At 37.6% G+C, this 27102-nt stretch overlaps 2 protein-coding genes across 2 annotated transcripts in view; one reads left to right on the top strand and one right to left on the bottom strand.

Moving 5' to 3' along the window:
- AMPD3 (adenosine monophosphate deaminase 3) overlaps window positions 1–7594 on the top strand; it is a 56951-nt gene extending 49357 nt beyond the window's left edge. Inside the window, exons 16-17 of the transcript XR_003915162.1 lie at window positions 3800–3924; window positions 7083–7594. The gene's annotated coding sequence lies outside the window, so the exon portion shown is untranslated. The remainder of the gene's footprint in view (window positions 1–3799; window positions 3925–7082) is intronic.
- Window positions 1462–25411, bottom strand: RNF141 (ring finger protein 141). The gene is made up of 6 exons (XM_029956248.1): window positions 25318–25411; window positions 14956–15149; window positions 11760–11868; window positions 9668–9849; window positions 8005–8112; window positions 1462–2936 (listed from the first exon to the last, which is right to left on the bottom strand). Exons 2-6 carry the CDS (start codon window positions 15096–15098, stop codon window positions 2786–2788), a joined length of 693 nt encoding a protein of 230 aa, XP_029812108.1. The 5' UTR covers window positions 15099–15149; window positions 25318–25411; the 3' UTR covers window positions 1462–2785.
- Between the last annotated feature and the right edge of the window lie 1691 nt (window positions 25412–27102).

Here is a 27102-nt window from a genome sequence, read left to right as displayed (position 1 = left end):
TCACATCTAAAGAATTATCACCCGGTTAATGGAGTGGGCAAAAACCTGCACTCATTGATTTAATAAGACTAACAAAAATTAATATGAACTTTCTATTTCACAGTAGGTCAGTTAACGTCTTGGAGCTCATATTGGAAAGTAAAAAGGTTTGGGCAATATCAAGTTATTGGGCTTACTGTTAAATAATTCCTTGAAAGGTGAAGGATTCTGGGGGATAAGATCATTGGCTATACCTGGAAAGATCCAAAAACCTGTAAAGCAACTTTGTTCATTTTCAGAAACATTCAATTAGGCAATCTGAGTTAGACTTAGCAAGTCTGATCCAAGAGGACAATTTAAAATCGTCAAGCTGGAAAAGATCTCAGAGATCATCTATACCAAGGTTTTCAAAATATGTCCCATGGAATACTAAGACTTCAGGGAGGAGATTCAGGGTTCTACAAATCTGACTTGAATTAAAACATATTTTTTTTAGGGGGCGCTTGGGTAGCTCAGTGGGTTAAGTGTCTGACTTCAGCTCAGGTCATGATCTCGTGGTTTGTGAGTTCGAGCCCTGAATCAGGCTCTGTGCTGACAGTTCAAAGCCTGGAGCCTGTGTTGGTGGTATAGTGGTTAGCACAGCTGCCTTCCAAAGCCTGGGGCCTGCTTCAGATTCTGTCCCCCTCTCTCTGCCCCTTCCCTGCTTGTATTCTGTCTCTCTGTCAAAAATAAACCTTAAAAAATTTTGTTAAGTGAAAATTCATTAAAATTATTTAAAAAATTCCCATCATACAATTAGATTACTAAATAAATTAGAATATCCTGGATATCACCAATGCATTAATACATGTTTTTATTGGTTGACTTTATAATATTTATTATGGTATAAAAGTTATGAGGAAATTTTTATTAATAGAATATGACTTTTATATAGAGGGGTAGTTGTGTGTGGGTGTAGAGCATGTATGTGTAGGGGTTCTGAGTAAGGTTTTACCTGGGGGTAAAAAAAAAAAAAAAAAAGGTTCTATTGCTGAAATAAAGTGTAAAATCCACAGATAAAATCTCAGTTTTTAATGCAGGAACTCACAGACCAGCAGCAGGGGTTTTCTCAAGGTCACACAAACCAGCAAGCACATTGCCAGGTTGACATGACAGAACCCTCAGTGCTCTGCCTGGAGAAACATCCGTAGTGTTTAGCTATTTGGTACTGAGCTGTCTCCATTATGAATGTCAACCAATTAGTTATCAATATTTTTGGGGTAAAATCAAGCTACCTTTGGTCAGACATTTTTTGGAGGGAAATGAATTATTTAATTGGCATGCCTATTAAAAACCTGATATCCAGGGGGCACCGGGGTGGTTCAGTTGGTTAAGTGTCTGACTCTCAATCTTGGCTGAGGTCATGATCTCGTGATTTGTGGGTTTGGGCCTGCGTTGGGCTCTGTACCTATCTGGGATTCTGGCTCTCTCTCTTTGCCCCTCTCCTGCCTGCTTGCTCTCTCTCAAAATAAATAAATAAACTTAAAAAAAATAATTTAAAAAATCCCAATATCCAAAAATTCTGCCATCATTAAGCAGCAACTTAAATTGTTTACTTTGGTATTTTGTAAAATAGTAATATTTGCAACTTACCAGTAATAAGTCAGAAAAGTTACCATCTCTTTTAAAGGAGACATCAAGTTCTAGTTTTATTATATGCTAACATGTTAATGCTTAACATAAAGCAAAAGTTTTGAAAAACACAGTGTCACTAAAAATCATAATTCCATTATGACTATACTCTTTGAGTATTTCAAAGGAAGTATAGTGAAACAGTAGAAAGCCAAATTATCTCCTAATTTTCAGAGGTGTTCACTGTACATGTTTACAAGGCTATATCCTATGTTCTTCTCTCTTAATGACATAAGAAATTTAAAGACTTTGAGACTTCAGAAAGATGCCTTCAAGTTAAGAAAATTAAGGCACCATGAACCAATATTGAATGATTTACCATAATTTGGAAATACAAAATTCAGGATCTGTGAAGAAGAAAAATTTCCTTCTGAAACTCTGAGATGCATGAGCATTATCAAAAGCTATTTAGAACAGTCTTTCAACTGTGGGAAAGCATTTCCAGAATAGCCAAGAAGATTCCCCAGCAGAAATCCATTTACAAGGCAAAGGCACGCCCAGCTTTATAGTCCTCACCCAAATTATACAATATGGGAAAAAACTCATGTAGTTCCAAAACACATTGCTATGGTTATGAAATCCTATGGTTATGGACCATTTCAAGTAAAAATTATTAAAGGAGCAATAATTAACCACAAGGGGGCATACACACTCCTTAGATTCCAGCAGAAAGACTCCAGTAGTAACATGCACTTTGATGTACTCTACATTTTCAGTCACTTCAAATTTTCTCTCAGATGGCTACAACTTTTTAACTTTCAAGGTTTATTTTAAACCTAACTAAACAGATTCCAGAATACTCCTGCCCTGAAAAATAGTGTTTCAGAAGTCTCTGGAAAGGTTGCTGTTACCTCAGCAAAGGATTCAAGAGCAATTAGTTCTAATATATATTAGAACAGATAAATAATAGAAAAATATGGTCTAAAACAGTAGCAAATTTTAGTTTACTATAAATGGAAGACGTGACAAGTTTGTCAAAAGAAATGGGACAAACTGTCAGAATAGTGAAAATAAGACGGTAGGGAAAACTAATTTCTCTGTGTCTGCGCCACAACATCCCTGCATTCTTCCCCCATGACCGAAGTGTTTGTAGTTTGTAATAGCAACAGAAGACCTTCACCCCAAGGTCACAAGGTCATGGTACAAGGGGCTGGCCTGCCTCCTCTGCCATGTTAAGAATATAGTTAGCCATATCATCTTCAGTGGGTGCATCTGACACCACCCAAGATTCATTTGCTCCAGTCATCTGTAGGCGACAAATGGGGCAATTCCTGTGTCGATCACTCCTATCAAAGAAGTCAAATAAAAAAGTTTGTTTTTCCTTCTTTTTGAAAAATAGGTGTGTTTTAAAAATAATACATGTACATGGTTAAAAAAAAGTAAACAGCATAAAAGTATACAGTAAAAAATAAATCTCTCCTTCCCACTCTAATCTTTAATTCTTATCCCCAGGGGCAAATACTGTTACCAGTTTCTTATATATTCTTCTAGCAATAGACTGCCCAAGATTAAGCTTGTGTGTATATATACATTATTGCTCTTTTTTGTTACTTGTCAATATATCTTACAGGCCATTATGTATCAGTACATGTTAGAGGTGTCTGTTCTTTCTAAACATACTCTGTGTGGACAGGCCATAATTCATTTAACTGATTTCCCACAGAAGGACATTTAAGTTTTCCCCTATCTTACAGCTACAAACTGTAAAAGATACAGTTTGGGGGACTGGAAGCATTCAAAGTTTAAAACAGAAGATGTAGAATAATTTTTCTGATAGGGAAAAAACATATGATCACTTAAATGAGATTATGTTTTCCACAGGGATTTTATTTTGCCTTGACAAATATTACTTTGGCAATTTCAAAAATACCACATTTGAGCCAGAAACATGTCATGCAGGAAACATGTTTTTCTCTTCATTTCTCAGTGAAATCTGAGACCAAAGTAATTAAATTATATCAATTGCTCTTTGGCTTTTGTGCAAAAATTTAGAAATCTGTTCCAAAAACTAAATGTGAAAGCTAGAGCTGGCATATATTATTCAGATTCATTTCTGGTTCCTCAGAGATATTTTATAAGATAATTATGTGTTCTCTTCTGTGCACCAAAGTCTCAATTTTAAGAGTCAACTTCTGCTTCTGGCCAACAGGGACCAGATTTATCTTCCCACTTAAAACAATGAAAACACTGGAAAAATACATGAACAGGGCTTTCAACACTGGACATCATCAGACAACACAGGACAAGAATTGCTGGAGACGAGGAGCAAAGAAGGTGAGCCCTAAAATTGCCCCAGCTTATTGCTTTGAGGGTTTTTCAGGCTGTAGAGCAAGAAGGAGAAACCCAGATGGAGCCTGGCACACTCTCTGAGCTGAAGAGACTCTCGGGAGGCCAAGGCAGCTAGAGTTCACAGCGCACAGTACTGAAGCACTTAACTGCAGAAAGTTGCACAAAAGGAGAATTCTGGAATCTGCTGAAGGTCCCCCTAGAGTATATTCAGCAGAGTCATGATCAGTGTGTGCGTGTGAGGCTCAGGAACCATCCAAAAGAAGGAACACTACTCACACAGGGCCTGGGATACTGTCTGCTCTCACCAGACAAAATGGAAAACCTCCTAACTCATGGAGCACTGAGCAGAGTACTCTGAAGGGTCCTGCCTCATTAGTGGGACATAATTAGCCCTCAGCTAAACACTGCTCTGGTCCTGCCTAACAAATCATAAAAGCAAGACCCAAGAGGATCAAACTGTTCTAAGTAACTATATTCCAGAACAAAGCTCAAGGATATTTATAGGAATACAAAAATATCCAGTACCCAAAAAGGTAAAAATCACAGTGTCTGGCACCCAGTCAAGAACTACCAGGCATAAAAAGAAGCAGAAAAATACAATCCCAAGTGAAGAGGAAAAGTCAATCAAAACCAATCCAGAGCAGACACAGATGTTAGAATTAGCAGAGAAAGAAAATTAATAGTTATAATAATCATAATCTATGTACTAAAAACACTAGAGAGGAAAGACCAAACTGTGAAGTAGAGATATGGAAGATATTTTAGAAACTCAAACTTCTTGACATGAAAACTATAATGTCTGTCATAAAAAAATACACTGGATGGGATTAATGACAAGTTAGACATTGCCAAAAAAAGACTGGTGGATTTGAAAAGATCTAGCAATGTTAACTACCCAAATTGAAACACAGAGAAAATGATTTTAAAAAGGAAAATAGCAACAGTGAGCTATGGGGCAACTTTAAGTGGTCCAATATATGTGTAACTTGAGTTCTAGGAGAAGAGTGAAACAAAATATATTTAAGAAAATAATGGCTGAAAAATTTCCAAAATTGATTCTACAATAAACTTATAAGTCCAAGGAAGTCAGTAAACACTAAGTACAAGGAACATGAAGAAAACTACTGGAAGGCATATCATAGTCAAACTTCTCAAAACCAATGATAAAGAAAAACCCTTAAAAGCAGCCAGAGGAAAAAAAAGGCATATTACCTACAGAGGAAAAAAGATAAGGGTGACAGCATATTTCTCGTAGGAAACAATTCAAGAAAAATGCTTAAAAGTACTGATTACTGCATTAAAGTACTGAAAGAAAAAAATAGTATCAGCCTAGAATTATATATCCAGAAAAAATATCTTTGAAAAAGGATGTTCAGACATTCAAGAATGTTCGATGGAATCTACAAAAAAAGCTATCAGAACTAAAAAAATGGGTTTAGTAAGGTTGCAAAATAAAGGATTAATACATAGAAATTGATTGTACTTATATATACTAGCAACAAATGATCAGGAATTGAAATAAAAATACTATTTAAAATAGCATAAAATACAAAATGATTAGAGATAAGATTAAAAAAAATTTTTTTAATGTTTATTTATTTTTGAGAGAGAGAGAGAGACACAGAGTGTGAAAGGGGGAGGGTCAGAGACAGAGGGAGACACAGAATCAGAAGCAGGCTCCAGGCTCTGAGCCAACTGTCAGCACAGAGCCTGACGCGGGGCTCAAACCCACGAACCGTGCGATCACAACCTGAGCTGAAGTTGGACGCTCAACCGACTGAGCCACCCAGGTGCCCCAAAGATAAGATTTTATCAAAGATTTGTAATACTGAAAACTACAAAATTGATGAGACAAGTGAAAGAGCTAAATAAATGGAGTTAAATATACCGTGATTGTCGACTAGAAGACTCAATGTTCTTAAGTCAATACTTGCCAAATCAATCTATTTATTTAATGCAATTCTAACCAAAATCCTTATAGCTTTTGTGAAGAAATTGACAGTTGAGTCTAAAATTCATTTTGAAGTACAAAAGAACTAGAATAGGCAAAACAACTTTGACAAAAAGAACAAAGTTGAAGGACTAACACTCCCTGATTTTAAGACTCAGAAAGGTACATTAATCAAGGTAATGTAGTATTATTATGAAATAAACAGATCAATGGGACAGAATAGAATCCATAAATAGACCCATGTGTATTTAAACAAATGATTTCCAATAAAGGTGAAGGGCGATTAGTGAAGAAAAGATAGTATTTTGAGTAAAATGTGCTGGAGCAACTCGATAGCCATAGGCAAAAAAAGGATTTTGATCAATGCCTCACACCATATATAAAAAATTAACTCAAAACGGATCATAGACATAAATGTAAAACCTAAAACTATAAAACTTCCAAGAGGAATAGAGAAAAATCTTTGTCACCTTAGGTTAGACAGAGTCCTTAGATATGACACTGAAATCACCATGCTTAAATCACAAACTGATAACTAGACCTCATCAAAATTAAAAACTTCTACTCTATCAAAGACATTCTTAAGAGATTAAAAAGACAAATCACCAAGTGGGAGAAAATATTTGCAAGTCATATATGTGATATGTATTTATAACATAGAAAGAATACGAAAACAACCCATAAAGAAATAGGCAAAAGATGTGAATGGACACTTCATCAAAGACAGACATGTGGTAAATTAACATATAAAAAGATGCTCCACATCATCAGTCAGTAGGGAAATGCAAACTAAAACTACGAGAGACCACTACACGTCTTTTAGAATGGCTAAAATTAAAACGACTGACCATACTTACCAGCGGGGAGTAGAGAAGGGGATAAGACAGGTGAAGGGCATTAAAACTACACTTATCTTGATGAGCACTAAGTAATATATGGAACTGTTGAGTCACTATATTATACATCTGAAACTAATATAACACTGATGTTAACAACACTGGAATTAAAAAAACAAAACAAAAAAAACAAAAAACTGACCATACTAAGTACCAGCAAGGTTGTGGAGAAACTAGAATTCTCACATACTGCTGATGGGAGTGCAAAATGGTACAACCACTTGGGAAAACAGGTGGCAGTTTCTTTAAAAAGTTAAGCATATACCCACCATATGATCTCGCTATTCTACTTCTAGATATTTAACCAAGAGAAGCCCAAAATACACATCCGTAAGTAGACTGGTCCACAAATCTCTACAGCAGCTTCGTTTGCAGTACCTCAAAACTGGAAACAACCCTGTGTTCGGAACAGGTGAATACACCAACTGTGGTGTATCCTACAATGAACACTACTCTGAAAAAAAAAAAAAGCGGGGGAGGCAGAACTACTGATGGCATGTATAACATGGATAAATCTCAAAATAATTCTACTGAATGAAAAAAAGAGTGCATGCTGTATAATTTCATTATAGAAAAATTCTAGAAAACCCAAATTATTGTATAATGACTAAAAGCAGATTAGTGGTTGTCTGGGACTGGATGTGTTGGGAAGGAGACTTTACAGTGGGGCACGAAATAACTTCTGGGCCGATTTGGGTGTGACAAATTTGTTCATTGTGACGATGTTTTTTATGGGTGTGTACATATGTCAAAACATCAGATTGTACTTTAAATATATGTAGCTTATTGTATGTCAATTATAAAGCCACCTAAATGCTTGATTCTTACTTTGTAAAATAATGAGCTTGACTAGGCAGTCTCTAAAGTTCCCTCCAGGTCCAATCATCTAATATTCAAGGACTCATATTATTCCTTTTAATCATATATAGAGGAAAAATACAGAAATGAGAAGAAAAATGAAGAAAAAGGGAAGCTTGTGATTCTAGACTCAAGCCAAATATCTTACAGTAGAAGTAAAATGCCAAAATTAAGATACACTGCCACATTTCATAAACTTAAAGTATATTTTTAACCAGAAGAGGAGGCATGTCATACAATTCAAAGTACTAAAAACAATATCTCTTATACTTAACTACAATATTTTTGTATGTTTTGAACTTTATTCATGTACTTTTCCATATACCTCTGGCCATCCCTTGAAGGCAGCGGATAACTTACCATTTATCAATGCACTTCTGACAAAAGCTGTGGGTACAAGGCAGGATGAGGTCAGCCCGACCATCCATGCAGATACAACACTCCTCCTCGTCAGTCAGCTGCTTCACCCTGCAGGGTGAGACCGAGCTGGATCAATAGTATTCTCTGCTGTCATTACGCTTTAAACTTTGTCTCCACTGCCTTAGAACGCATGATCAACAGCTGTGTGCCCTCAGCATGAAGCAAAACATGACTTGTGCAAAGTAAGACTAAGTTAACATAATTTTTTGGAATAGCAGACATTAGGGAAGAAGTACTAAGAGGGACAAATTTCTTAAAGAAAGACTGGATAATAGATGAATACTGTGATGATTAAAAAGAACACATAAACTAAAACTGGAAACAGGTCTTTCAGAAAATAATAGGCCCTTTTATTTTGCTTTAAAATTTTTTAAATGTTTATTTTTGAGAGAGAGAGAGCATGAGCGGGCAGGGGCAGAGAAAGGGAAACAGAGTCCGAAGCAGGCTCCAGGCTGTCAGTGCAGAGCCCAATGTGGGAGTGGGACTCAAACTCATGAACTGGAAGATCATGACCTAAGCTGAAGCTGGATGTTTAACCAACTGAACCATCCAGGTGTCCCAATAATAGGCCCTTTGAATTATATTGCATTTATATAAGTGAATATACAGTGCCCTCTAAAATATGGACCTTGTTAGGATGCCTAGGTGGCTCAGTCAGGCTCTGAGCCCCGTGTCAGGCTCTGGCCAGCACAGAACCTGCTTGGGATTCTCTCTCTCTCCCCTTCTCTCTGCCCCTTCCCTGCTCACTCATTTTCTGTGTCTCTCTCTCTCAAAATTAATAAACATTAAAACAACAATAAAATACAGAAAAGAAAAGCCTAAACATTGCCAATCATGTTCTAAAACTTACTTGGCATTTCAGTAACACTTATACAGCCCAAACCTAGAAAACCAAACAATCCTAAAAACAACAAATGATAAAAGGAAATACAATTTTACTACAATATAGTATTTGGGAACTAGTTGGTTAGGAATAGACCAGAAAATGCAACTGTAAATCAAGCAATAAAAGAGAAATTCTTGCTAAGATTATTCTTAATTTTAAGGTAAAAGACACTGTCAATACAGATTTTCACTGTCCATTCAGTACAAGACAGGATGTCAACATATCTGGATCCGCGTTAGACTTTTTCTAATGAGGCATTTACAAATTTAAATCACGGTCATGGTTGTCAAATGGCAACAGGTCAAAGCTTTCACATGCCAAGAGCATTGTAGAGAAGGAAAAGAATGTTTAGACAGAACAATAATATATTAGGCCTGGGTAAAAAAATGCCATCAAAACAATCTCTGCCTGACTTCATTTCTTCCTGTTATAAGAGAGATATTAATATCCTTTGTCATTAAGTACAAGCATATAGCGTGGAGAGTGCATTCATGGACACTGGGTTGATAGAAGCATTACCTGGTGTGAGCCACTTTAATTTTTCTATAATTTGGCACTTAACCATGTCCTGAAGCACAGACATCCAAAAGCTGATCAGCTGAGGTAAGAAGTAATGTGATTTAAGATATCACAAAGAGCACCAGCCAAATATGACTGAGAGTTTAGCAGCTTGTATATTAGAAAAGAAAAGAAACATGGTACTTCTGCACTGTATACCTTCCCATCCAAAGACTAGCCTGACAAGATGCTACAGATGATGAGTTTTCATCAGGGTCTTCAGAGGTGCAGCTCATTGCCAATACTCCTGAGGCCTGACTTGTGATGTCTTTATAAAGCTGAATAAACTGGTACAAATTCATGATCCGTGATGCTTCCACAATGCCAGTGCTTTTGTTAATCTAAAAATACAAAGAAAAATTTTTAAAAATTCATAATTTCTCTGACCATTTTTTTCAAGTTTTTATTTAAATTCCAATTAGTTTACATGCAATGTAATATTAGTTTCAGGTGTAGACCTTAGTGATTCAGCACTTACAACACCTGGTGCTCATTTCAGTAAGTGCCCACCTTAATCCCCATCACCTATTTGACCCATCCTCCTCCTCTGATCATTTTTTCCCCAAAGTGAAGAACAGATATTTAGTCAATCATCCTAAGAAATAAAACTTTTCAAGGTTTGCAAATTACCTAATAGGAAAGAAACAGTCTGTCTGAGCAAATGAATAATAAATATCATGTCTCCTACATTTATGGAGGTCAAAGTACTTGCACACATTTATCTCATTTGATACTCAAATAACCCTGTAGGCATCACCCTGTTTAGAGTTGATGAAGTCAAATGACTTTCCCAGACCGAAACATGAATTTCAGAGATCAGTATTGACAATTCTTTTTAATTTCTTAAAGAATTTCTTAACTAAAAGATTTATTTGAATCCAACAACCACATGCCATTCTACTAAAATGGAAACAACCAACTGCTTTCTTGAATAACTTAAATTCTATTTCATACCAAAACTTCCAAACTAAAGCAAGAAAATTAAAAAATCCTAACAAAAAGTGGTTGAATTCTTCCCCAAAGACTATTTCTGGGTTTTGGCCAAAAACTCATTTAGTATAAAGTGGAACCAGTGGCCTACAGATTGTACCTCTCCTCACCCTAGCTTGTGTTCTTTTATTATTATTTTTAAGTTTATTTATTTATTTATTTATTTATTTATTTATTTAGAGAGAGAAAGAGAGAGAAAGAGAGAGACAAAGAAGGGCAAACTGAAAGAATCCCAAGCAGGCTCTGATGGATAAAAAACCAATTCACGAAGTTTATTTTTTAAAGTTTATTTATTTATTTTGAGAGAGAGAAAGAGAGTACAAGAAAGGGAAGGGCCAGAGAGGGAGAGAAAGAGAATCCCAAGTACGCTCTGTACTGACAGCACAGAGCCCAAAGCAGGGATCGAACTCATGAACCGTGAGATCATGACTTGAGCTGAAACCGAGTCAGACACTTAACTGTCGGAACCACCCTGGCACCCCTCATGAAATTTCTTAATAGCCATTTTAGTCCACAATTTTAACTAACCTGTTAATTTTCCTAATATTATTCTCATAAAATATTTCATTTAAACATCATTTAGATTAACTTAAAATTAAATAAATATTGTTTAAGGATAATCATGGTAGAAACAGTTAAAACAAGGTCTTTGAGGTTACAGCAAAATTGTTTTTTAGTTGCTTAAGATTAAGAAATATGAGGAGTGCCTGGGTGGCTCAGTAGGTTAAGTGACCAGCTTCGCCATAATTCATCAGGATCAGGTCGTGATCTTGTGGTTTGTGAGTTCAAGCCCCATGTCAGACTCTCTGCTGACTGCTCAGAACCTGGAGCCTACGTCAGATTCTGTGTCTCCCTCTCTCTCTGCCCCTCTTCTCTCTCAAAAATAAATAAATATTAAAGAAAAAAATTTAAGGGCACTTGTGATGAGCATTGGGGGCTTTATGTAAGTGATGAATCACTAAATTCTATTCCTGAAACCAATATTGCACTGTATGTTAACTAAAGTTTAAATTTAAAAACATGCCAAGGTTTCTAGCATGCCTCAGCAGAGAGAACTAGAAAATGTAAAAAAAAACCCAACAACAAAGCAAATGGCTTTGATGAAAATGAATTGCCTTAAAATAAAACCTTGTAATTTTAAGTAAAAAAAATTTAGCAAGTTATTAATATTTACTTCTACTATGCTGTATTACATGATTAAACGTGGCTCTGACCACCAGAACAATCTCAGTTCCGAGCTGGAAGTCTCTGCCATCCTCACCTTGGTACAGACCACGCGTACAACCATTTTCCAAAAGGCAGAGGAGTCAGACCCAGGGTGTACCTCAAAAATAAGATGTTTTCCCTGGCCAGAGACCATTTTAGCAGTTCTGAAAAGAGACAAACACAGCTGTTAATTTTATGAAAAGTCTTATAAAATAATGGCGCTATGAAACCAGATTCAAGAAATACTTTAAAAGAGAAGAAAATCTTAAGAAAATACAGAGACAAGTAACAGTAATAATTATAGTAATTAGATTCTTAAAACACAGGGACAGAGAATGTTTTGATTACAAATGTACAACTAAGTTTTTAACGTCAACAAAATAGGTGACAGAGTATTAATAGATCTTTTTATGTCATATCTCAATGGTTTTTTAATGTCTAACAAAGATGTCTAGAAAAAACATGTCTAAGAAATCAGGTACTTAAGGAGAAAGTTTAGCTGCTTTCACTTATCTGCATTTTTTTTCCTTTTGTTTATTTACTTTTTTGAGAGAGAGGCAGAGAGAGAGGGAGGGAAGGAGAGAATCCCAAGGAGGCTCCATGCTTTCAGAGCAGAGCAGGATGCAGGGCTCTATGTCACGAACTGTGAGAACATGATCTGAGCCAGAACCAAGAGTTGGATGCTTAACTGAATGAGCCACCTGAATTTTGACTACTGCATAAAATGTGAACAAAAACCTTGCTCTTGGTTGGGTCCTAATTTAAGCAACACAGTTTTTTAAATTTGGGACTGGATCAAGCAAATGATTTTGAGACACCTTAAGTACAGCTTTGCTATTTTCCTCTAGAAGAGTAATTTAGAGGGCCACGGGATGCTAACATAAAAATATAACACTTTTAGAGGGTAATTCAGTATTTTCCCATTAATGTCAATTTAAGTCAGATCAAAGACATACTAAAGTATTGTGGCTCCCTTTTATCATTAGTCACATTTCTCTCTGAGCGCGAATGGGGATATCATACTCAGAACGAAAGAATGTAGAGTTAAATAGAGGCCACTGGAAATAAAGCAATTAGCCCGAGGTAACAAAGTCAGCCAGTGAAAGGAATTCATCTGTGCCAGTTCCCAGCTTTTTTCTAGCTATCAAGCCATGCTTTTTTTGGTATAGGTTTAAAGTTATAAGTCTCAGACTGCATTGCACTTGTGAAATGCCAAACTCTGACCCATGGAAATTAGTTTTAGGAACCAAATCCAGTCAGAACATCCTGTGCTGGGTAAATAAAAGGAAGATATTCTTTACCCATCACCTCTGTATTACACATTAAGTTTAGCTTGCGGATGCTTTCACAAGACACATTTTATCTGGTACTTTAGACCAAAAGGTAAAATTTTATAGAACAGATGTTTCCTGTACATAAATTCCAAGATTCTAAAGGGATGACAAATGTCACTGATTACTCTTCTTAAGAGTCAAAACAATGAACACCAAAAAGCATTCCACTTGGGGCACCTTAATGACTCATTCAATTAAGCATTTGACTCTTAGTTTCAGCTCAGGTCATGATCTCATTCATGGTTATAAGATTGAGCCTCACAATGGGCTCCATACTGGGTGTGGAGCCTGCTTGGGATTCTCCCTCTCTCCCTCCCTTCCCCAACCTTCTCTCTGTCTCTCCCCACACCCCCACTTCTCATGCTCTAGCTCTCTCTCAAAAAGTTAAAAAAAAAAAAAAGCATTCCCTTCATTATTCTATTAAATTTAATCTATTTTTAATCCTTTAGAATATAGTCCCAGAAGTAATGCCTCAAATACTACCATTTGGATAATCTAAAAAAAGAAAAAAGTAAAATGCTAAAATTTTGTGACTATATTTTTATTATAAAAGATCAGACAATATATACACAGTAAAATGTACAATTTTCCTATATTGCCCCCCTTTCCAGCAATTCCCCAGAAACATTGTATGCATACGTATAGTTCATTTTCTATGCATTTATATGTATATTCATATAGGATCCATCCATATAGCTCTATAAAATTTCTTTTTTTATTAAATGAATGAAATCCAATGTTTCTAAAAGATGTTATCTTCTAAGATAACTTTAAGACATTCTTTATCCTTCATGACTGAATAATAACAGTAAACTCTATATTTTAATAGCTTTTATACAAATCAGTATGAAAATTAATATAATAAAGAATAAATTCGAGGCGCCTGGGTGGCTTAGTCAGTTAAGCATCTGACTTCAGGTCAGGTCATGATCTGTTTGTGAGTTCTAGCCCTGCATCAGGCTCTGTGCTGAGCTCAGAGCCTGGTACCTGCTTCAGATTCTGTGTCTCTCCATCTCCCTGCCCCTCCCATGCTTGCACTGTCTCTCTCTCTCAAAAATAAACAAACATTAAAAAAATTTTTTAAAAAAGAAGGATAGGGGCGCCTGGGTGGCTCAGTCGGTTAGGCGTCCAGCTTTGGCTCAGGTCATGATTTCATGGTTCATGGGTTCGAGCCCCGCGTCGGGCTCTGTGCTGACAGCTCAGAGCCTGGAGCCTGCTTCGGATTCTGTATTTCCCTCTCTCTCTGACCCTCCCCTGCTCATACTGTCTCTCTGTGTCTCTCAAAAATAAATAAAAAACATTAAAAAACATTTAAAAAAAGGATAAATTCACAAAGAAAAGGCATCTATTAGATGTGTTTTTTATAAAGGCAGAACAATTTAAATTCCATCTTAGAAATCTATTCAAGAGTTAAAGAGATTTAAAAATGTTAGCTAATTAGAAGATATTAATAAATGAAATACCTTATCCTTCAGTGGTGACAAATGAACTATTACTATTATGTATTTCTATGGCAAAAACAATGCTCAGTGAACACAGATTTATTTATTAACCAGATGAACTGGCTGATGTACACACACCTGACTGCCCTTGGACTATCCAGGAACCTTTCTCTAGAGTGAATAACTGGCTTGTTCTCCTCTGTTATGTACACCTTTAGCTCTTTCAAATAAGAATCAATTTATAAGCCTATGTCCAAAATCCAATTTTTAAGTTCCTTTGGTCTCTTTTGTTCCTTTTATATATTTTTAAATAGCCACACAGAAAGTCTTGTAGTAGGTACCCAATAAATATTTGCTAACTGCTGCAGCTGAACACATTCAGTCTTACCAATCAATATTTCTGGTTACTTCTCAGACAGCCATGGCATAGGGCATATATCAGGAGAAAAAATAAAATGAAAAGAGCAAGCCTTACATATCATTAAGTTCAGCTACTCTCCCAAGAAATTCTTCGTAAGTTAAGGAGCCACTTTCTCGAACCAATATGACATGTTTTGCTACTTTTTCTGGTAACTTGTTAAGAACCAACTGTGTCTGATCCGAAATTTGCTGTCCCATGATGAAATGATGTCTTTTGAAATCCAGAACAGTGTTGCTTCACATCGTTATCTGTCAAATATATATAAAAGTTACTTTCATATACACTATAAAAACAGCAATATACCCATCCCTTCAAGAAAACATGAAAACTAGGAATACCTTTAAGTGAGAGTTCAGTAACCTTAAACAAGTCTAAGGTGGATTTATTTAAAGTTATATTTTTAAAGTAAAGATTTATATTTCTATTTTTTAGGATCATATAGCTAAATGAAAAAAACAGGATTCACTTATGCTATTGGTAGAGTGATGAACTTCTAATCCCTATAGTTTTGGCAACTCAAAAACCATTACACAGGGGCACCTGTGTGGCTCAGTTGGTTAAGTTTTCAACTCTTGATTTTGGCTCAGGTCATGATCTCATGATTTGTGAGACTGAGCCCCGATTGATGGAGTGCATGAATTTGCTCTCTCTCTCTCTCTCAAAATAAATAAACATTTAAAAAAAAAAGCCCTTACACACACACAGGCATTTAAGTGCCTGTATATAATAGGAAGCTTATTTATATTACATCATTTTCAAAGGACATTTACTGACTCCTTACCATGTCAGACTCCTATCTAAGGGGTTCCCATATATTACCTCATTTATTTCTTATGACAACCTTAAGAGTGAGGCATTATTATATTACTATTTTTATAGATAAGGAAGTAGAGCTAAGTAACTTATCTAAAATTAAATGGTAAGTGACTGAAGTGAACTTTGGACTCATGTTTTTCAGATTCTAGTGCCCATACTTTTTTTTAAAGTTTTTATTTAAATTCTAGTTAGTTAACATACAGTGTAATATTAGTTTCAGGTGTACAATATAGTGATTCAACACTTCCATACATCACTCGTGCTCATCACAAGTGTAAAATACTAACATAGTCATTTTTTTAAACTTTACTTAAATCCAAGTTAGTTAACATATAGTATAATAACGGTTTCAGGAGTAGATTTAGTAATTCATCACTGACATGTAACAACCAACGGTCAGCCCAACCAGTGCCCTCCTCAATGCCGATCAGAAATGTATCTCATCCCCCCACCCAGCTCCTCTCCGGCAACCTTCAGTTCTCAGTATTTAAGAATTTCTTATAGTTTGCCTCCCTCTCTGTTTTTATCTTATTTTTCCTTCCCTTCCCCTATGTTCATCTGTTTTGTTCCTTAAATTCCACATGTGAGTGAAATCATATATTTATCCTTCTCTGACTTATTTCACTTTCTAGTACTCATATTCTTAATCACTATGATAAATACATATCAGGCTACAATTATATCAGCCAAATAACATTTGTTGTTGAGATACTTTATTTGTAAATGTGCAACTTAATTTTTAATTATAAAATATATACAAATTAAACACATTTTTGGTTTGAAAACCCAAGGAAACTAAAATACCAGATAATTTAACCACCTCACATTTTCTGCTTAGAAAAAAAAGAGCACTTTTGCTAACTTCTCCAGGTATCTTAATGTTTAAAAAATTCTTTTTTTACATTAATTTTGAGAGAGAGACAGAGAGACTGAACACAAGTTGGGGAGGGGCAGAGAGAGGAAGACACAAAATCTGAAGCAGGCTCTAGGGTCTGAGCTGTCAGCACAGAGCCGGAAATGGGGCTTGAACTCAAGAACCATGAGATCATAACCTGAGCTGAAGTCAGATGCTCAACCAACTGAGCCACCCAGGTGCTCACCAGGTGTTCTAAACTTAGAATTTATATAATTTGTTTTCTAAGTATGAGGGTGATATTTTAGTTAAAAGGCTGGATCACTACTTTAATAATCTACTAGCAGTATAAATCAATAAGTTATTGAATTGACTTAAAAATTTGATCACAAAACATTTATTTAATTACTCTAAAGTCTTGAAAGATTTAATTCTATGAATTGTGGCCAGAGAAGAGTTGAATGTGTTTATTTTACAAAGTTTGTTTCTTTGGTAAATAATGATTAATCAGAGTATCAAGTATTGAAAATATGGTTAAAATACAAAATAAAGTTTTAGTATTTTTGTCTATGCTGACTTACTCTGTAACTTAATATGAAAATCCCTATTCAGCACAAATACTACTATTACTAATAGTAAAAGGAGCTGATACTTTTGATCACTTCCACTGTGTAGCACAATCTTCTAAGCACTTCTAAGCACTTCTCAGGAATTCACTCAGGGGGGCCTGGGTGGCTCCCACTTCGGCTCTCATAGTTCTCTCACAGTTTGTGAGTTTGAGCCCCACATTGGGCCCTTTGCTGTCCACACAGAGCCTGCTTTGGATCCTCTGTCCCTCTCTTCCTCTGCTCCTCCCCCACTGGTTCCCCTTCCCCCCTCTCTCAAAATAAACTTAAAAAAAAAAAAGGGAACTTAGTCATTCAAATTCCCACAATAACCACTTTATAGATGAAGAAATAGGGTAGTTATGGAAACAAGCAAGGAGAGGTTAAAGTAACAAAGTCACATAGCTAATAGGTTTTTTTTTTTTTTAAATAATATAAAGTTAGAACAACAGGGGCACCTGGGTGGCTCAGGCAGTTAAGTGTCTGACTTTGGCTCAGGTCATGATCTCATGGTTTGTGGGTTTGAGCCCTGTATTGGGCTTTGCACTAACAGCTCACAGCCTGGAGCCTACTTTGGATTCTGTGTCTCTCTGCCCCTGCCCTGCTCACACTGTGTCTCTCTCACTCTCTCTTAAAAATAAACAAACACTGGGGCACCTGGGTGGCTCAGTCGGTTGAGTGTCTGACTTCGACTCAGGTCATGATCTCACGGTCCGTGGGTTCAAGCCCCTCGTCAGGCTCTGTGCTGACAGCTAGTTCATGAGCCTGAAGCCTGTCTTCACATTCTGTGTCACTTTCTTTCTCTGACCCTCCTCTGCTCATGCTGTCTCTCTCTCTCAGAAATAAACAAAACATAAAATTTAAAAAAAATAAATAAATAAACATTAAAAAATAAAAAAAAGCATTACAATTTAAAAAACTCTGATCTCCCTCCTCAAGAAATTCCATTTTATCTACTCACCAAAATTATCATTTTATCTCACACAAATTAACACTCATATAAAGCAGGTTAAATAGTAACAATTTTAAAGTAAAGTTTGCCAGGAAATCTTTAATATTTAATAAAATAATAATAAAGCTGTAACTCTAAAATATAAAGTATATGTACGTTTAAAACATAAAAACATTTACAGTAAGAGTTCTCAGTAACCATAAATACGTAAATTTGCCTTTGGTATTAAAATTTAAGGTACTGTATTTCAGGTTTATTCTGCTTGTCATATTAAATACCCAAAAAGTACAATTATACTAAAAAGAGAAAATGCAATAATTACTGTTTTGAATCTGAGCCTACTTGGCAATGATAAATATTATATTACAGAGATAAATGAAAGGAACTTGTTGAGGAAGATCCAGGTCATCAAAATCTCTGATGGCAAAATTATGTATTTTAAATATAGCCAAGTAGATTCATAGCAACTGTATCCAAAGAGAAAGATCTTAGTTTAGAGATGGTCTCTCAGGTATTCAACATTAGTGATTTCTGGATTTCACACTCTAGTAAAATATCAAAGCACCATGGTTTGCACATTTATTTCTATTCTGTTTCCAAAAAAAGACCAAAAAAATCCCCAAAACTTAACAAAAAATTTTTTTTTCTAAAATTGTTTTAATGTTTATTTATTTTGAGAGAGAGACAGAATTTGAGTGGGGGAGGGGCAGAGAGAGAGGGAGACACAGAATCTGAAGCAGGCTCCAGGCTCTGAGCTGTCAGCACAGAGCCCGACTCCAGGCTCGAACTCACAATCTGAGCTGAAGTCGGATGCTTAACCAACTGAGCCATCCAGGCACCCCACTAACTCCTCCTGATTAAAAGACAACACTAGACACTGAGAGTCTGGGTAGTGGTTCTCACCCTGGTTCAGTGGATAGGGCCTGGAATTTACAGTTCATTCTGAATACCATAAAATAATGATAATAATGATAAACACTAATCTCCATCACTAGCATAAATATATGATTCTGTGATCTATATGCATTATAAAATCACACGTAAGGATGGATGGTCACAAAGAGTCTGTTGTAGCCATCCTCGAGTCGCCCGCCACAGGTTTTTCAGTGTCCCTCTTCAGCGACTGCAAATTCTTTAATAAAATAGCATCAGTTAGGTCACGTGACCATCCCCCTCTATGAGCTTCCTGAGGATACCAGCTGTGTTCTCTCTTCTGGTAGATACATAAGCATACAATAGATGTTTATGATGAGATACAGTAAATATTGTGACAGGTTTTTTTAATTGTTCACTTAGTATTCTTTGACTCCTAACTTGTTCATTCATTTAGTAATAACTTAGAAAGAAGATGAAATTTAAAAATACATGAAAGAAAAAATACAAAGTTGTAAAAACTTATCACTAAATCAATGTGTACAGGAATTGAAAATTTTTAATTATTTGATATTAGCAAAATAATTCCTTCTAGATCAGGGCACAGAATTATAGCATAAGAACATAATTTGCACAAACCACTGGCATAGAATTCAGTACAAGATAAATCTCCCATCAAAAGTTCGTAAAGAGGGGAGCCTGGGTAGCTCAGTCAGTTGAGTGTCTGACTTCAGCTCAGGTCATGATCTCATGTTTCATGAATTCAAGCCCCATGTCAGGCTCTGTTCTGACAGCTCAGAGCTGGGAGGCTGCTTCATATTCTGTGCCTCCCTCTGTCTCTCTGCCCCTCCCCCACTTCCACTCTGTCTCTTTCAAAAATAAACATTTTTTCCCATAATATTTTATTGTCAAATTGTTTTCCATACAACACCCAGTGCTCTTCCCCTTAAGTGCCCTCCACCATCACCACCACCTCTTTTCCCCCCCTCTCCCTTCCCCTTCAACCCTCAGTTCATTCTCAGCATTCAATAGTCTCTCAAGTTTTGCATCCCTCTCTCTCCCCAACTCTCTCTCCCTCCTCCGCTCCCCCTGGTTCTCCATTAGGTCTCTCCTGTTTTCCTGCTAGACCTATGAGTGCAAACATATGGTTTCTGTCCTTCTCTGCCTGGCTTACTTCACTCAGCATGACACCCTCAAGGTCCATCCACTTTCCTACGAAGGGCCATATGTCATTCCCTCTCATTGCCATGTAGTACTCCATCGTGAATATATACCACATCTTCTTGATCCATTCGTCAGGTGATGGACATTTAGGCTCCTTCCATGTTTTGGCTATTGTTGGCTCTGTCTCTCTGCCCCTCCCCCACTTCCACTCTGTCTCTTTCAAAAATAAACATTAAAAAAATTTTTTTTTAGTTCTTAAAGAACTAGAAGCTCTCATACTATTATGCCACCTATAATTTAATGCCACCTGCCTTTCTAGCACGATAATAAAGGCACACCTTGTTTTATTTTTATTGCATGCAGCTTTATTGTGCTTCACAGATACTGCCTGGTTTTTTTTTTTCTTTCCCAAATTGAAGGTTTGTGGTAACCTTGCATGGAGCAAGTCTGTGGGTGCCATGTTTCCAATAGCATTTGCTCACTTCATTTTTTTGTGTAACATTTTAGTAATTCTTGCAATTTTTCAAACTCTTTCATTATTATTATATTTGTTATGGTGATCTGTGATCAGTGATCTTTGATGTTACTATTCTAAGTGTTTTGGGGTGCATTAATTGCACCCATATAAGATTGCAAACTTAACTGATAAATGCTGTGTATATTCTGACTGCTCCACTGACTCGCAGTTCCCATCTCTTTCCTTCTCCACAAGCTTCTCTATTCCCTGAGACATGAAAATATTGAAATTAGGCCAATTAATAACCCTACAACGGCCTCTAAGTGTCTAAGTGAAAGGAAGAGTCACACATCTCTCACTTTAAGTCAAAAGCTAAAATAGGCCAAAAGCTAGGCTGCTTGCACCAGTTAGCAAAATTGTGAATGCAAAAGAAAAGTTCTTGAAAAAATTAAAAACTGCTATTCCAGTGAAAACACAAACAATAAGAAAATTAAAAAGCCTTACTGCTGATATGGAGAAAGTTTTGGTGGTCTGGACAGAGGATCAAACCAGCCACACCATTCTCTTAAGCCGGAGCCTAATCCAGAGCACAGCTCTAACTCTCTTCAATTCCAGAAAGGCTGAGTGTGGTGAGGAAACTGCAGAAGAAAAGTTTGAAGCTAGCAGAGGTTGGTTCATGAGATTTAAGGATTGAAGCCATCTCTAACATAAAAGTGCAAGGTAAAGCAGCATGTGCTGATCTAGAGGCTGCAGTGAATTGTCCAGAAGATCTAAGATTAGTAATGAAGGTGGCTACACTAAACAATAGATTTTTTCTTTTAGAGAGAGAGAGAGAGAGAGAGCACCAGCTGGGGAGAGGAGCAGAGAGAGAATCCAAAGGAGGCTCCTTGCTTAGCATGGAGCCTAACAGAGCTCAATCCCATGACCCTGGGATCATGACCTGAGCTGAAATCAAAAGTTGGATGCTCAACTGAACCACCCAGGTGCCCCTAAACAATAGATTTTCAAAGTAGATGAAACAGCCTTCTATTGGAAGAAGACATCATTAGGATTTTCATGGGTAGAAATGAGAAGTCAAAGCCTAGCTTCAAAGCTTTGAAGGACAGGCTGACTCTCTTTTTAGGGGCTATTGCAGCTGGTATTTTACATTGAAGCCAATGCTCATTTACCATTCTGATTATCCTAGAATTATGCGAAATCTAAATATGTCAGGCAGAGAAGGACAGATACCATATGTTTTCACTCACAGGTCTAACAGGAGAAATCTAACAGAGGACCATGGGGAGGGGAGGTGGGGAAAAGAAGTTAGGGAGCGGGAGGGAGGCAAATCATACGAGACTCTTAAATACTGAGAACAAACTGAGGGCTGAAGGGCTTGGGGGACAGGGAAAGGGGGTGATGGTCATGGAGGAGGGCACTTGTGGGGAAGAGCACTGGGTGTTATATGGAAACCAACTTGACATTAAACTATATATAAAAAATTAAAAAAAAAGAATTATGCTAAATCTACTCTGCATATGGTCTAAAAATGGAACAATAAAACCTGGATAATAGAACATTTGTTTACAACATGGCTTACTGAGTATTTTAAACCCACAGTTGACATGTACTGCTCAGAAAAAAAGATTCCTTTCAAATTATTTCTGCTCACTGACAATGCACCTGGTCACCCAAGAGCACTGATAAAGATGTACAATGAGATTAATGTTGTTTTCATGCCCGCTAACACAACATCCATTCTGCGGCCCACAGATCAAGGAGTAATTTCAAGTTTTATTACTTAACATTTTGTAAGGCTAGAGCTGTCACAGATAGTGATTCCTCTGATGGATTTGGGCAAAGTAAACTGAAAAATCTTCTGGAAATGACTGACCATTCTAGATGCCATTAAGAATATTCATGATTCATGACAAGAGGTGAAATATCAACATGAAAAGAAATTTATAAGAAATCTGCCATTTGTAGCAATGTGGATGGACCTCGAGGATGGCATGCTAAGTGAAATAAGTCAGGCAGAGAAAGACAGATACTCTAAGTTTTCACTCATATGTGGAACAGGAGAAACTTAACAGAGGACCATAGGGAAGGAGAAGGGGAAAAAATAGTTAAGGAGAGGAAGGAAGGCAAACAATAGAGATTAAATACTGAGAACAAACGGAGGGCTGATGGGGGTGGGGGAGAGAGGAAGGGTGGTGATGGGCATGGAGGGGGGCCCTTATTGGGGTGAGCACTGGGTGTTATATGGAAGCTAACTTGACAATAAACTATATTAAAATAAAAAAAAAGAAGTTGGTTCCAACTCTCACGGATGACTTTGAGGGGTTCAAGACTTCAGTGGAGGAAATAACTGCAGATGTGGTGGAAAGAGTAAGGGAACGAGGATTAGAAGTGGAGCCTGAAGATGTGACTGAATTGCTCCAACCTCATGATAAAACTTTAATGGATGAGGAGTTGCTTCTTATGGACGAGCAGACATTGGTTTCTTGAGATAAAATCTATTTCTGGTGAAGATGTGAAAATGGTTTAAATGAAAACAAAGGATTTTGAATATTATATAAAGTTAGTTGGTAAAGCAGTTAAGGGTTTGAGAGGTCGATATGAAAGCCAATTTGAAAACTGACTCCAATTTTGAAAGAAGTTCCACTGTGGGTAAAATGCTACCAAATAACATTACGTGGCAGAAGGAAATCACTCATGAAAGGAAGAGTCAACTGATGAGGCAAACTTAACTGTTTGTTGTTTAAGAAATTGCCACAGCCATCCCTACCTTAAGCAATGACCACCCTCCTCAGTCAACAACCATTAACACTGAGGGAAGACCCGCAACAGGCAAAATAAATAAATAAAAATAAATTATGACTTGCCGGAAGCTCAGATGTTGGTTAGCATTTTTTAGCAATAAAGTCTTAAAATTTTTTTTAATGTTTATTTTTGAGAGAGAGCGAGAGAGAGAGAGTGAGAGCGAGAGAGCGCGAGCAGGGGAGGGCAGAGAGAGACAGACATAGAATCCAAAGCAGGCTCCAGGCTCTGAGCTGTCAGCACAGAACCCAACACCAGGCTTGAACCCACAAATCGTGAGATCATATCTAAGCTGAAGTCAGACACTGAACTGAGCCACCCAGGCGCCCCCACAATAAAGTATTTTTTAAAATTAAGGTCTGTATATTGTTTATTTTAGGCCTAATACTGTTGCACACTTAACAGACTACACTTAACAGGCTAGTATAGTATAAATGTAACTTTTATACGCACTGGGAAACAAAAAAATTCACTTGACTCTTTTTACTGCAGTATTTGCTTTACTGTGGTGGTCTGTTACTGAACCTGCATTATCTCCAAGGTATGCCTGTAATGTTCTTTCAAAAAAACATTTGAAGGATGTTCTAAATAAAGAACAGATGTTATTTTGAAACTCATAAGAATATCAAGGATTCCAAAAATGCCACATTCCCTAGTGGGTGGTAACATACACTTGATCACTTCTTTTTCTAACAAATGAATTGTTGTAGTTCAAATATTCATTACAGAGGTATAAAAATCACATCATGAGTAACTGGCAAAACAAAAACCAAAACAAAGCAAAAAACCTCCATGGACATTTAAACCACATCCATTCATAAAAGGATTAAAGCAAAGTCAAAAAGCCTGAAAGTCAGTAAAATGACTAGTTGACAAGTACTGTAGTATTTAGAAAACCTCTGAAGCCTGTTCTCTGAATTTTTCTATCAACTTCCTTACTTACAAAAATGATATTTATAATTGAAATAACCATCAACCACTTTCATTATTAAGTCAGCTTTAAGATCAATGATAAAAACTAAGTTCTAAAACCTAGATCTCTAAGGATACTATTTATTTTATTACTCAATGCTTACTCAAACTTTATAGAGCTATAAGCAAGTATAAGCTGTTCTACAAGATAAGAAATTAACAGCAGCTATAATGGATATATAAGGAATCAGACTAATTACTACAGAAGCTGGAATGCTTGTTCTGGCCTCAGAGATCTTAATTAGAAAAAATATATATAGAAAGAAAAATTACAAAAAGAGGGTACTTGAGATTAAGACTATGGATTTTTGATAGCACCGTTGTGTTTACTAAATACATTTCATATTTGGAAAAATACACTAACTAGACCTGTAAGAATTCTCTCTGGACTTTCCCTGCCTTTTTGAGCATGTTCTTGGCCATTTCTGAACTATCGCGCCAGGCAAGGTTTCTAACCTGGGGTGTCCAGTGCGGCCGGGAATACAAGGTTTGTGCGGCACCGGTGTGTTTAGTAAACTCTGGGCCATCCTCGCTCCCTCGGCGCCTCCTCAAGCGCACCCACACTTTTAACCACCAGCGATTCCGCTGGCCCACTAGACTGCGCCGGCGGCAATATTCAAAAGCAGTTCGTGGCTGGAGCAGGACAAACCTTCTCCTAGTTGCTCAGTTTGCACTCCTCCCACTGGAAAACCATCTACACCCCCGGCCACTGGAAACTGCTGGGTTGGGGTCGGAGTGTCCGCTGAAGGGCCTCCCAAGCCAGCCCTGCGCCCTAAACCGAGGCCTAGGAAGGATGGCGGGACCGGGCCTGCGCCCCAATGAGGCCAGGCTTGGCAATCGAGGACAGGCCGGGGTTTCTTCCTCCCAGACCCGGGGTCTTGTAGCAACAAGGGAAACGGCGAAAGGACAGCACGACGCAGCTCACCCCAGGTGCAAGGTAACGCGCTTCTGGCGGCAGCAGCTCCACCTCAAACCGCAGCTCAGACCCATAGGCGACAGCGACGCGGGCGGGGCCTGCGACCGGGTCGCACCCCAGTGACGCAAAAGTCCCGCCCCCAGCGCGTTCCTGGAAACAGTGCGCAATCTCTCACCCCCGCCCGCCGCTCCCGCGGCAGCACGAGGCTCAGCCAGAGGACCTTTGACGTCCCAGCGCCGGGAGGCCATCTGAGAGGGTGACGCCCCAGGAGGGGGCCGAGCCTAAGAGGCGGCGGGAGGGGGAGGCCTCGAGGCGCGGCTCGGTGAGGTGGCCTTGGCTCCCGCCTGGCCGACTGCCGCCTCCTGGCGCCACCTCCCGGGCAGCTCTCGCGGGCCCAGCTGTTGACAAAGGCTGCACTGTAGAATCCGGGTTTGGTGAAGGGTTCATTTCCAAGCCACCACTGATTAGGCCTCCAACCTCCCACTGGTCATAGCTACACAAAGGTAATCTTGTTACTTTACCATGCGATGGGTCCAATTATACTCACCTAGCTAGGTTGAGAAGCATAAAAGATGGTAAGGAAAGTAATTAGCACTGGGTCTCCAAATGGTAAGCACTAATAAATGGCCGCATTATCATGAACACATGTTGTGATATTATTGCTGCCCATTAAGCATCTGTTGTGTGCAAAACACTATACTAGGTCACCTTACAGGTAATGCTCTTGTTTAAGTAGTTTGTTCAAAGTCACACAGCTAGTAAACAGAAGAGCAAAGACTTAAACCCAGGTTTAAATTAGTTATAGCTTAAACTAAATTAAACTACTTATGATTCTTAATGTTTGGACACTTATCCATCAGTTATTTGTAGATTTAAGCTCTGAAGAATTAATCCTGCCCTCTAATAATAGATGTTAACCGTAGAAGAAGTCTTGTTCTAAGTACTTTAAAGGTATTAATTTAATCCTCACAGCTATCCTGTTAGGTAGATTTTTATTAATACCTTCATTTTGCAGTTGAAGACACAGGAAAGTATGTTAAATTTTCCAAGGTCAACCAACCAGTAAGGAACAGAGCTGTATTCAAACCCTAACTTACTGAACCAAGAGCTTGTGCTTTTAACTCTTGTTGTAAACTGCCTCAGTAAGATGGTAAGACTTCATCAGGGCCAGATCCATGTTGTCCAGGTACTCCTCTTTTCTACATTATGGAGAATATGCTGAGGATTCCTTCCCTGACAATTAACACACATCCTGGCCTGCAATAGTTGTTCAGTATTTGAACATATAATGAATATATGAATGTTGGAAAAACTAGGCCTAATAATGAGGTATAAGTAATGATTTGGTAAACTTTAAAAAATCTAATTAAATTCAACAAGATTCTATAGTTTAGCCTAATGTGGGCAGGGGAGTCTGGAATATTTCTCTGTAAAATTTCCCTTTAATTAAAAAAGTATTGGAGGTTCTAGTGTAAGGACTCAGGTCTGAAACTGACTCCATGAGACAATAGAAGGGCACACATTGCCCAAGGCAGGAGGGACCACCCTTGTAACACCCAATCAGGAAAGGCCAGTTAACACCTTTAACATTTCTAAGGGCAGCCCTAAAGACGGAGGCTAAGACTAGTCAAGCCCTACGTGAGGGTCCTGGGCCCACTCTGTGATTGGTCAATACTCTAAATGTTGTGATTGGCTCCCACCAAAAGTATCAATGAATGGTTAAACCTGCTGTCAATAATATTGTATAATAATGATTGGATCACTATACCTGTTTATAATTTCCTGTAACTCCCA

Source organism: Suricata suricatta, chromosome 11 (assembly GCF_006229205.1).
Source record: "Suricata suricatta isolate VVHF042 chromosome 11, meerkat_22Aug2017_6uvM2_HiC, whole genome shotgun sequence".
Lineage (NCBI taxonomy): Eukaryota > Metazoa > Chordata > Mammalia > Carnivora > Herpestidae > Suricata > Suricata suricatta.
This window is presented reverse-complemented; position numbering and strand designations above follow the sequence as displayed.